Source organism: Hoplias malabaricus, chromosome 6, assembly GCF_029633855.1.
Source record: "Hoplias malabaricus isolate fHopMal1 chromosome 6, fHopMal1.hap1, whole genome shotgun sequence".
NCBI classification, from domain to species: domain Eukaryota; kingdom Metazoa; phylum Chordata; class Actinopteri; order Characiformes; family Erythrinidae; genus Hoplias; species Hoplias malabaricus.
Genome location: NC_089805.1, coordinates 20,099,449 through 20,112,519, shown reverse-complemented (window position 1 = coordinate 20,112,519; position 13,071 = coordinate 20,099,449). Strand labels below are relative to the sequence as shown.

The following is a 13,071-nucleotide window of genomic DNA, read 5'->3' as shown; positions in this document are numbered from 1 at the left end:
GATCTTGCCTGTGGTGGGCCCACATTATCTTTTTTGTTTGTATGATTTGAATCAAAGTTCCTCTTCTCCACTATCTCGGTTGATGATATTGGGAACACGCATGCAAACATTCTTTTTATTCTTTTTGTGTGCAAGGAATATTTTTTAAAGAAAACTTGAGTCACAGAAACTGAGATGCTTGCGAACAGGGATGCTTCCTTACCTAGGTCATTTCATTATACTGCCCTATTAATTAAACAATAAATAAATATTTAAAAAATATATTGGTGGCCCTGGAGCAGCTGCACAGGAACATGAAAAATGAATGCATATTCCCATTATGGAACCGTGCAATATATTGTGTTGTGTTCAAATACAAATGCAAAACCTTTACCAAAATCTTGACACAATTATAAGATTCATTTCACTAAATAGCCAGAGGACGCTTGATGTGGCCCTTTATTTGATTCATAAGTAAAAGTTTTAAAATGCCAGTTTTGCCATGTGAAAAAAAACAAAAATAAACAAACAGTACAGAGCAAAGAGCAAATATGTTTTTTTTTTTTTTAAGCTCAGACGTTGAAAAAAAAAAAAACTCCTCAGTGTGTGTGTGTATATATATAATTTTTTTTTTTTTTTTTTTTTTTTTTTTAGAAATTGCATCTGAATTTGGGGGAAAAATATCCAGCAGTAATTCTGTCACACTCCTAAGATGATTTGTGGACAATGCATTTGCAGGTTAACTGAAATGGTTCACAGGCAAACCACTGCAAATCTGCCACAAGACATCACTATAATACAGTCATCAAAAGATTTTTTTTTGTAGTTTTATTATCAAACAAGGGCTATTATATTCAAATTCACACATACAGAGACACAAAGGTGCCACACTAGACTTGATGTAACGCAGCCATTGTACAAGGCGGTGTTGCGTACTGGAAACAGACAGACAAAGTTGGGCATAAACTAACCCCTGGTTTAAACTAAACCACATCTGGAGATAGAAACAGGAGGGGAAAAAACAAACAAAAATAATAAAAAAAACAAAACAAACAAACAAAAAAAACAACGTAATCAGCTCCCCTTCAGAGAAAACTAGTGATTGAAGAAGGATCAAAGATCATATCGGCTTCCTTTTTCTCTTTGGTGGTTGTGTGAAGAGAATAAAAATAATCTGCAGTACTTTCCTCACTTTTGCTATTGTCACTACCCTCTGACTTAGAAAGCAATTACTTCCTCTCTTCTAACAATCTATTTTTTAATCATACAATTAACTGAAAGAATCCTTACTGCTTTCTTAAAATACAACACAATTACATCATAGCTGGTAGCAAATTTGCCTTTTTAACACCCCCTTTAAAAACAAAATGTCATCTTGAAGAAAAAAAATAATAATAAAAAAAATCAAATTAAAAAAAAAAAAAAATCAAATACAAAAAATGTCCCCTCTTTTGCCATTCACTTCTCTATTTCATACAGGCTGTCATCTTCCCAAAATCTCTCTTCCTCTTCTGCCACTTGTTTCCAACCAGTCCTGTCTAGCCAAAGTCTCTGCGGTGGTAGGCATCAGGGTCGCAGTATTTGGTCACCACCACTCTGTTAGCAAATTTCCTCCCTGTTAATCCCTGCATGGCTTTCTGGGAGTCATACACTGAAGTGAACTCCACAAAGATCTGTAAGAGTAGGAATAGGATGTTGTGATTACTGTTAGACAACAATTTTAATAGCACACTTCAGACAATGTTTTTATTAAAGTAAACTCAAGCTGCATCAGTTTTGATGATTGATTCGAGTTACTTTATTCAACATGCGCATGGCTAATTTAACAAAGTCACTACCATCGTTTAATTGCTCTTTACTCAAAATACAGTGAGCTAAATGAATGCACTGAAAAACGCTTCTGCTGTACAAGAGGCATTTGGCTCCTCCCAACAAGTTATATAACCATTAACACATGGGCTTTGAAGAAAGCATTTTTGGAAGATGAAACTCCAGTTTCACTGACCTAAATATATTTTTAAACAGATTTGTTTCTAAAAGCAGGAAAGTACATTTTAGCCATTAAGAATTTAGATATTTCAGACAATGCTGTTTATTTATATTACACTCAGAATTTGTGTCAGTTAAGTCTGTACAGAGATTTATGCCATCTTTATTTCAAACCCTACAGTAACACAAATGGACAGAATAAACATCAAGTCAGCCAATAAATAAGATTTAGTGCCAGCAATATTTCAACAGCATCAGTGAAGTTGATTGTATGTTTCATTTTTATCTGGCAGCATAATGCTAACATCTCTGTAGGACACGCCAAGTTACATTAGCACATATCCAAAGGCTTTTGTACATTGTTTTATAATACTTGCGTTACTGTAGTATTGATATTTGAAATCCAGAAAAATATACAAGCATGATGCAGTTTAAAATTTGTTTGTCTTTTGCTTTATATATATATATATATATATATATACATAAATTTACTTTAAAATATGCACGCATTAGTGCACAGTCTGCAGTCTTGCATTCAGCTAAAAATCTCTACTAGAAACAGGGATTTATAACTCTATTTAGACTGCAAAGAGCCAGTTTCAAGTAAAAAGCAAATAATAAAATGTTACTGATTTTACTACCGGGAAAAAACACAATCAACCAAATCGACAATGAAGATATTAGAATTGGCCATACAATTTAGTGTACCCCTGTTCAAAATTATGTATTCATGAGATTACATTAAAATCATAGAACAGTCAGTTATGTAAACCTTTAGGAGCCCATTTTACTACTGGTTTCCATTTTAAATAGTAAAACATTACTGTTTCTTTACCTTGCCAGTTCCAGGAATCTCCAGGCCATCAACAGGTCTGGGGATTTCTATGCTCTTGACTTGCCCATATTTGGAGCACTCATCCCTGACATCCTCCACAATCTCCTCATATTCATCATCATCCAGCAGTTCTTCTGGGGCCACCATATTCATCAGACAAAGTACCTCAGTGGGGATTCCACCCATTTGATTCATGGAGCTGTTTAGCAGGCCTGGCACTTGCAGTGTCACAGGTGTTTCATTTATACTTGTCTATTGGAAAACACAAAAAAATAAAAAATAAAAGTGAAAGACAGTCCCTTAATCTTCGGAATCAATATGAATATTCTGTACATCAATAAATAAAGATCCTCAGACAAAATTCAACCTTCTTACCAGAGTTGCATTCTTGGCTCCGACACTCGCCCTCTGGACCAAGAGTTTCTTATCTCCTAACTGCATCCCATTTAGTCCTGCAATAGCCTTAGATTTGCAGAAAAGTGAGTGTACACACACACGTGAAAATTAGACCATATATGTATATTTTTATGTCCACTTATATGAGAAATATTCAACATACCTGGTCGTTGAGGTTGACGTCGACATATTCACAAAAGGCATAACCTTTAGAGAGACCTGTGGCACTGTCCTTCACAAGGTTGAATGCTTTTAAGGGGCCAAAAGAAGTCAACAATTCTTTCACCTATCAACAGGGAGTAAAATGCAGTCAAGATTGTGCCTTGTTCTGTTTCATACTGGCACAGAAGACTTGCAAGCTTATTCACAATCATCACTACATAAATCAGCTCAACATGTTCACTGTTCAGCTGTACATACTTCCTTTAAACACATACGGGGCAGCTATGCAAAGAGCAAATAAACAGACCTGGTCATCATTTAGATAGTTGGGCAGGCCTCCAATAAAAAGCTTGTGGACAGAATCAGGAACCACAGTGGACACCACTCCTAAAACATATATTTTTTGATATAAGGCACCATTCTTGCATGACTTACACAAACACACAAAGGGTTAAAAAGACAGTCCTTTTTCCAAGCTCTTAATCGCCATTATTATTTTCTTTCACAATCATACATCATACATACATTGAAAATGTAAAACTTAAATAGAAAAAACTTAAAACACGTTACACTTATAATAAATATTAAAACGTTAACAGAAAAATGACAATGACAACATTGGCTGACAAACACAGTATCAAATATTTTCAGCTCTAGAATGTATTTTCCAGTAAACCTACCTGGCACATACACACTGGGGTTCTCGCTCATGCCTGGTAAAGGCTGATAATCATGTGGCCGCCGGATTTTCAGGCTCTGACCCTGGAATATGATGCCATCAAAAGCCATTGCCTGTGTGGTCTCATCTACTGAACGGAACTGAAGGAGTGTGGGGGAAAAATAATGAATAAGAAATTCAAAAGAAATTTCAAATTTTGCGAATTTAAACAGGAATTTATGACAAATATTGCTTCCAAATATTTTTGACAAAAAGAATAAAAGTGAAAAATTAAGGATCGATAGCATGAAAATAATCCACCTCAAGAAAGGCAAAGTTCTTGTCCTGGTTAATCTGGACAGCAAGAACAGGGTTTCCTGGAGCCTGAGTAAGACCTCCAAGTCTCATCTGAGCATTGAAAAAGTCCATCATAGATTCCTAAAAACAATCAAAATGAAGGAGACGAGTTAGCAGAAAATTAACTGTTCAATTCATACACCAGCATGAGCTCATTTAATATTTGTGTATGAAATGAACAGTATGAGTTTGAGGATGGTCCTAAGGTTAATGACACACAATCAAAATTTAATATGCTGGGTGGTACAATGAATGATAAATAGATTAAGAAATTAACATTTACAATGAAATGTAAATGCATAGCAGGATTACATAATATCCAAAATAAGTGAAACTTTCCCCCCAACATCTCTATTTGTGTGTTCAGTTTAAATTTCTTAGTCTTGTATTCCCAGTGAATGACAAATGTGACAGGGACATTCAAAATCATTAGCTTTCAAATCTCTAGTCATACTAAGCACGATTGCGAGTTTTAATATTTTAGAGGGCACCACTGGGTGGGGAAAGTCAATATTAACAGATAAAATGTTTCACCTACCGCTCTCAGAAAGACATTTGTTAATTTTTTAATTTTTTTTTTGAGACAAGCATTCTTTTGTTTCTGTAAGCTTACAAAAAGAAAAGTTAGTGATAAAAGATGCTGAAGTTGCTAGTATTGTCGGGGGCACTTTAAAGGCGGAATATGTTATCATCCATGTATTGGGATGTACACAACTGTATATTTATTGACTTTGATCAGAATTGTTTCACTCCAGCCTGGAAGGTTTAAGGGATTATGGTGATTTTCCTTTTGAAATACATCAGATTTAAGACAGCATATTCATTTCCTGATGAAGTAGGTCAGAGCTCTGCTCTGATTTGATGGTTTACAGTGAGGCACTAGGGCTGACATAGAATCAAAATCAAAGGAGGTAACAGAGATTAATTGTGTCTCCTAGTTTAAAATAATGTAAATCAAGTTTCCTCAAAACATGGCCCACTGCTTTTATTTGACCAGTCCCTTTAACTACAGCAGCAAAAGTGAGCAGGTCCTTTCTTTTAAAAGATTGAGGTCCCCTGCTCTAAATCAATATGTTGCTATATTTACACCTGTTTTAAATGTGTAAAATCAACAAAAACAGAAAATGAAATTTGTTTTACTTCTTTCATATCACAATGCTGTGATACAATTACAAAATGCAATTACATTTTTTTTTTATCAATTTGCATTTGAATGGAGGGTGAAAATATATGTATTTGAATAGATATGGCACAATAAAATATACATAATATTAATAAAATATAATAAAACAACAAAAACAATAATAAAGTAAGATTTTTACTTCAATTTTACTCTAAATTGACTTATTTTTGGCTTAAGCCTGTTTCTAATCCAAACTCAGTAATAGGTTACTTATATATATATATATATATATATATATATATATGCACACACACAAAATATATGGTTACATAAAATGAAATGTACAAATCATTAGTGTCTTGATCACAGCTCCTTTTAGTCTCAAATGTGGAAACAGTGCCTCCAGCAGAAAAAACATTTAGTGTGGACATAGGTGGCAAGATTATATTGTGGTATGTTAAATATTAATGTTGAAAGCCTATTTTCCATTTGAATGAAGAGACAAAACAGTGTTTGAAGATCCCGGCATGTCAGTTCTCTTTATCAAACTCCAATTACTACGTTTTTCATTCTATAACTCCATTAACAAACACAGCAGTGTAAGAGTGCTTGAGCTAATGCTTTCTCACCTCTGTGATGCCGAATGGGATGTTACCCACATAGAGTCTTCTTGCTTGGCGGGTCATTTGACTGCCCACTACTGGCACTGGGGTAGGTGTAACTGACAACCCCTCTGGAGTCATAGTGGGCAACAGGGCAGTGGCAGGAATCTGTCCAGCAGCTGAAACAGACAAGTTTAAGTGAGAATATGCCTTTATTTTATAACTATTTCAAAAGATGGAGCGCACACTAGAGTGTGCAAGAAAGCAACACAAAAGGCACATCCAAACTGTTCAACAAGCAATTTTAAAATTAACCAGACCTAAAGTACTCCTCTATTTTTTAAATGAATTGCTGTCACATTAGTTGCATGCTCTTGTTTACTTATTATACAAAAGTAGATGAGTTTCCCAGAACTTAATCCCACTGACACACAAATACTCGTATGCAGACAGAGACTAGGCAAATAAAATTAAACTATTCAACAAGTCAAGAATCCTTTAGAATATAGTACAATATATCAACATTAAAAAAGATATATATAAAGAAAAATACTATTGAAGTGTTGACACAACAGATATTCACAAAATTAAAAGAATGGCAAAGAACCACAGAACAGCAAAACATTGAAAACAGCTATTTCAGACATTGAGCTCTGTTTAGTGTTTTACTTACCCTGCATGGCCTTGTACTGCATGGGTGTGATGTGCTCAAATCCTGGAGGAGGGACATCCCAGTACTTTTTTATTTTCTTCTTCTTCTCCGTGTGTGAGGGGCTACTGAGAAATGCAGTGAAAACGGAAAGTGTAAATCACCAACAAAGACTGTCCTCCTTGTTCTAAATATTTCCTCCAAAATCCAATTCTATGTAGTGTTGTCACTATAACAAAATTATGACTTTCTATACAATACCTGCCTAAATATAATGATACCGATACTAAAACAATACGATGGCAAAAACGTAAAACATCAGGAAAATTAATGTACTTTCTCTAAAATATGAGGGCGGTTGGCAAAACTGCTAGTATCTGCTTGTTAAGTGATACACCACACGAGAGGTTTCGCCATTTCTAGGTCTAATCGCACTTTTGGCCCCATGTCATACATTAATGAGACATGTTTACTGTTTGAATAAATCTGAATTCCTCATTCAATTGTGAGATCTCAGTTCAGGAGTTCCAAAAAAGGAGTAAGTTCAACATAAAAATAAGCAAATGTGTCTTTGGCAGCACTTTTTGCACAATCACAGCTCATTATGATCTGTGTGAGCTGCCGTGCGCTGGTGTTCTAACGAGTTGTGCTACCAGTGATTCTCTTCTATAAAATGTAGCTAAGGTTTGTACAGAAAGTTGCTGGATTTGTTTTTTTTTTTTTTTTGTCTTTTTAAAATAACTCGCCAGAAGATCTGAAAAGTCACTAAAACTAGCAGCAAAATCGTAAGTACTTAAAGTTTAAGTACGTTTATGTAATTAATATTCAGTGAGGTCACAAATTCTGATGGCAGCTGTCAGAAACTGTGACCCCTATTCTGGGCACGAATTAGCGCCCTCTAGGGTCACAGAACTCGACGGTCAAAGAATTCGGTGCAACACCGGTACTAATTATATAGGGTATTGTACCGTTTGTAATGATGAAGTATAGAGATATTTTTCTAGTATCTGTATACCGTGCAACACTAATTATATGCTGACATTTAAATTAATGTGGTATGTACAACATTTGCCAAATAATAATAAATAAATATCTCACTAAATAATTGCCTGCCGACTACAAATGTCTCTACCCTCACCCAAAAAAACAAACATGAACCTTAACTGAAAATGTATCAATTATTTATTAAAATATTGTTTAATTAAAAATGGGTGAAGAATATCTTAATTATTACTAAACTATACAGAAAATGATTAGTTCATGCCCAATATATGACCAGGGAAAAAGGGGGTACACATTCATGTAAACTGCCACTTCTGACCAGTGCAACTACAGGGTGAGGTAACTAAGTGAATTGAGTAGATGCTAAACACTGGTGCATTTCTTTAATGGACAGAAAAATTTAGGAGATTTCTATATATATATGTAACTGTACTCCTTTCACCTGCGTCTATGCCTGCGATCCTTGCTGCTGCTGCGCCGCTCTCTGCTCCTTCTTTCCCTGCTTCTCCTCTTCCTCTCACGACTACGGCTACGAGAGCTGGTTCGCCGCCTATGCCTGTTCTCTTTGTCCCGTTCTAAACAGAAGCAAAATTAAATGACATTAAGAAAATTCATCACAGAACTCATCAGAGTGGACAGGAATACATGGACATAGTGGAAGGAGCTGAAAGATAGGATGTAGAAGGAAGTAAAATGCTGAAGAGAGGCAGCAGCAGCAGAGGCAGCAGAAGAGGAAGACCCACCTGGGCCCTAAAATTAAACACAGTTAATTCAATGTCTGTAAATCTACAAACTAATCAAATATTGTTATAAATGTAAGTTTTTATATAATCATTAAAAATAAATAAAGTGATGGCTCAGACAAAAAATAACTATTCTCCTTATTGCAAATTTAGATATTTAGCTGTAACATGCTTGGTATCTTACATTTTATTTTATATACATACATATACAGCCTGTGCCATGCTAAATACTTAGCTAATCTTCCATAGTTGACAGCTTCATTGGCCTTGCATCCCTGTGTAGAACTTATAAAATAAATAAATAAATAAATAAATAAAAATAAAACGCAAACTTTGGACAAGGAACATGAGGGTGCCTACCAATTATTTACAGTTGGTGTAAGGTGAAAGATTTGCATTTAGTTTTTGGCCAAACCATCACTTCAAAAAGAAGAAATAAATGAAAGAAGGAAAAAAAAATGTACAGAGCATCTCTGAGCAAAGCATGAGGGTGCACTCCACACTGATACCCACCATGGCCGTTAAGACTGTCACCTGTGTTGAAAGAGAATGACAGAATGTGAGTGGTTAGGTTCCATCTGTTCCAACATGCTCTAGACACAGCTTAACTGTATTTGATTCATCAAAACGAATTAAGACCAAACGTCTTTGAGCCAAACATTTTGAAGTCACTAACTTGGTTCTATTAACAGTTGTTTTTACATACATTGTGTGTTCATTTATTATACTCAACATAAAATATTTTATATATTGAAAAGCATATTACAATGCACAGTAATACAATTGCAACATGGTATTCTGTCCATACCATTTTGCCCCACATAATTATAAATTAAACTAGTGTCAGTTACAGACAAAAGCAACATTACAAAATTACAGCATAATTAAAATACGGCTAACATGTAAAATTCTGTGAAATTAAATCCTCAAAATGTGTTAAGGTGGTTTTAATAGCAACTACATATACATAAAGTATAGTGCCTCAAAGCTTCATCTCAAGAAGATATTAAATCTTATGAAAACAACGCTTGATGCCTGAAGCAAGTTTTATGATAGGTTTGGGACACGTTCTTAATGTATTTCCAGTCATTTTGCTTTTACAAATACCACTAAAAAAATATAAAGTGAAAAGATTGACACATCTGATTTTTATGTAGCATTTTTTCATGAAAAAAGCTGTATTCAGATGCCCCCTTATAACGTAAGCCCACAAGTGCCTGACATAAAAATCAAATTGTAAATATTTGCAGTGTGCAATATATTTCAAATTAAACCAAACGCATCTGAGCAGGAAATACAGTAGGCCTTCACTCTCATCAAAAAGTGGTTCAACAAATGCAGTACTGAAAACATTTTCTATACCATACAAATATGCGTTCTACATAATACTGTATACAGTCTACAAAGTACTGAAAATCGGTTCTTTTAGTATCGAAACAGTTCTACTCAGTACTGGTAAAACATAATAATATTAAAAAAAGGTTCGACTCATGACGACAGTAAAGCCCTTTTTGGTGCTACTTATGTCGTTTACCATTTAATTCAGGTTTGCCGTGATATGGCTGAACCATTTGTCTTTGCATTACTGTGATACCAATGACTCTCCACAGTATCACTTACTGATGAACCTTTTCGGGGAGCACTTTAATAAAAGACCATTCATAACTCGCTACAAAAGTATGTTTAACGGACACATCAACGTGTTATTTGGCGATATATGCACACACAAATCTAACTCAGTTGTAATAAACGTGTAAAAGTAAACGACTCTGTAAGATTTATTGTGTAAAATAAACACACCTTGCTTGTTCTCAGTCAGCTGTCTCTCAAACTCGTCAAAATCCGACATTTTGAGTCCGTGTTTGGATGAATTGACGCGGCCGCTCGAGTTTTAAAAAACCTCTAACTGCAAAAATGAGCAATTTTCAGAAATATATCGCCTATAACGAGTATAAACGACGTTTATTTAAACAAAATGTAAAGCGAATATTTTATAAGCTCATAACTTTGGCAGAATCTGACTGAAGCGTTTACACTTCGCCGCTAGGCTACGTGGCTAATGCTAGCAGTGTCCGGAGCGCGGGAGGGAGATCAGACACTCGGACGGAGAGAACAGGAAACCGACAGAAACCGGTTAATAATGCGACGCGTGAGAGTGTGCGGGTGTACTAAAGAGTGTTTGAGGGCTGTGTGAGTGTACTCTGCAAGAAGAGCGCTGTGTATGCGTCTTAGGCCTCGTGTTTCTCGATGAGAAGTTTACAGCGGCTCTGAGCGCTGCTCTGTTGAGAGAAAATCAGCACCGCTCTCTCATCACCGCCGTCCAGCGGAGGGGAGGAGTAACAGATCTCTCTCTCTCTCTCTCTCTCTCTCTCTCTCTCTCTCTCTCTCTCTCTCTCTCTCTCTCTCTCTCTCTCTCTCTCTCTCACTCACTCACACACACACACACACACACACACACACACATATATATATATATATATATATATATATAAACAAAGTTCATTTCCAGATACTCTCTTTAATCAGTTGGATATGTTAAATAAGCAGCACACATGTTCCCTTCATTCATTGTCATTCATTAATTGTGTGACACACACACTCACACTTGAGCTGATAATCCACCGACCGGAGCACCCGGAAGAAACCCACACATACATTGAAAGAACACACCAAACTCCTCACAGACAGTCACCCGGAGCGGGACTTGAATCCACAACCTCCAGGATTCTTGAGCTGTGTGACTGTGCCACTACCTACTGCACCACCATGCTGCCCAGTAACAATTTTAATTAGATAAAATTAATAAAATTATAAATAGCCTTTTAATTTAATTTCCTCAATTTTTATTAGCCATCAAAGCAATCAAATGATTATTATAACTGCTAACAAGCTTTTGTATACCTCCAATGAATTTGTAGACATCTTTTTAATTGCAATCTCCAGGTTGGAAGTCTTCCTTACCATCACTTTGGTAATTTGTTCTCTTCAGAATTTCTTATTAGGATTGAGCAATTTATTGACCACTTTGACTGCTTTTGGGATCATTGTCAGAAGTTCAATCTTGCCCAAGACCTAGAATTTCTAGTGTTCCTCCAGAGTCTAAATGTACACTTTGTTTCCCATGTTGATGCTGACAAGGTTGCCAGGCTTATTTGTGGAAAACCCCCAAACATTATATTCCTACCACCATTTCAAGAGACATTAAGTTCTTAGGGTTAAATGCTTTTCATTTCTTTTGCCTCCAAACAAGTTAATTTCATTATCATCTGACCTCAGAGCAGATTTTTTTCAGAATTGCAGAATTAATTTGTTTTTCATCTTGACCAGTAATTATTTTCCATAAAGAACTGTTCTAAATCAAGAAATCAAACACACAGCAATGTGCTTAGCTATACACCACCAAGGTTCATGAACAAAATGGCCTATATGAACCAACATGTAAAATGTAAGCATTAATAAAAACATGACTAACAGACCCACAAAACTGTAAAACTGCCACAATTAATAATGTAAAACAAACTTGCATGCTAATATTTATTTTATAAAAAGCCACAAAAATAAATAAATAAATAAATAAAATAATAGAAAAACAAGCCTGACTGCAACTCACTGGATACACTGATTTAAAAATTTCAAATCAGATGAACACAAAAAAGAGAATGAGATTTTTCCGCCAAGATGTTTCTGTGAATAAGTGTTGTGGTAAAATACATTCCCACTGAATAGAGTTCTGTCTTACATAATTAAACTGAAAAACTAAGCCTGTAAATTTCTGAATTACAATCAGCTGTAATATTAGAGCCACAGGCAACAGGGCTGTGCCACAAATTCTTATTTTTGGGTTAGCAGGCTGATTTTGGCTTTGACTTTCAAATAACAAAACTAAGTTTATATGAAACTTCAACAAGTGCATAAACACATGAATACAACTTTACAAATTACCCATAAAGAGAATATTTAACAAGAACTCCATTAAACCAATGTACGCAAACACTTACACATATTACACATTGTAACTCTAATGTGTACAAATTGGACTATTTAATTAATGTATTGTATGAACATTACTGCACTTTGTAGTTTCAAATGCTGCATTCCATAAACCACATTTGTATGTCTGGAACATAAAGTCTTAAGTCAGAATTATCTAGCTGACTAAACCAGTTCCCATAAGGAACAGGGCCTGAACTGAATGCAAAATCTGGATTTTATCTTAGGCCTCGTGTTTCTCGATGAGAAGTTTACAGCGGCTCTGAGCGCCGCTCTCTCATCACCGCCGTCCAGCGGAGCGGAAGAGTAACAGATTCTCTCTCTCTCCCTCTTACACACACACACACACACACACATATATATATATATATATATATATATATATATATATATAAACAAAATAAATTTCCAGATATTCTCTTTAATCAGTTGGATATGTTAAATAAGCAGCACACATGTTCCCTTCATTCATTGTCATTCATTAATTGTGTGACACACACACTCACTTTTGAGCTGATAATCCACCGACCGGAGCACCCGGAAGAAACCCACACATACATTGAGAGAACACACCAAACTCCTCACA

At 35.4% G+C, this 13,071-nt stretch overlaps 1 protein-coding gene across 3 annotated transcripts; it reads right to left on the bottom strand.

Annotated features, from left to right (window-relative positions):
- Positions 1-453: 453 nt before the first annotated feature.
- On the bottom strand, positions 454-10,798 carry u2af2b (U2 small nuclear RNA auxiliary factor 2b). Of its 3 annotated transcripts, none has more exons than XM_066674181.1 (12): positions 10,296-10,798; positions 9,009-9,029; positions 8,195-8,327; positions 6,775-6,875; positions 6,129-6,280; positions 4,341-4,457; positions 4,042-4,180; positions 3,669-3,748; positions 3,363-3,485; positions 3,179-3,265; positions 2,804-3,055; positions 454-1,652 (listed from the first exon to the last, which is right to left on the bottom strand). In XM_066674181.1, the coding sequence occupies exons 1-12, from the start codon at positions 10,342-10,344 to the stop codon at positions 1,518-1,520; spliced, it is 1,389 nt and encodes a 462-aa protein (XP_066530278.1). In that variant the 5' UTR covers positions 10,345-10,798; the 3' UTR covers positions 454-1,517. The 3 variants fall into 3 exon arrangements, with proteins under 3 accessions (XP_066530278.1, XP_066530277.1, XP_066530279.1); XM_066674180.1 differs by having other exon boundaries at positions 455-1,652; positions 6,775-6,878; XM_066674182.1 differs by lacking the exon at positions 9,009-9,029 and having other exon boundaries at positions 455-1,652; positions 6,775-6,878.
- Between the last annotated feature and the right edge of the window lie 2,273 nt (positions 10,799-13,071).

What these genes read in the sequence shown, in the direction of transcription:
- u2af2b (XM_066674180.1), bottom strand. Translation starts at nt 10,344, where the DNA reads ATGTCGGATTTTGACGAGTTTGAGAGACAGCTGACTGAGAACAAGCAA. An exon ending in TCCCATTCGGCATCACAGAG is followed by an intron (nt 4,458 to 6,128) that starts GTGAGAAAGCAT and finishes GATTGTTTTTAG; the next exon opens with GAATCTATGATGGACTTTTT. An exon ending in AGATTCCTGGAACTGGCAAG is followed by an intron (nt 1,653 to 2,803) that starts GTAAAGAAACAG and finishes CTACTCTTACAG; the next exon opens with ATCTTTGTGGAGTTCACTTC.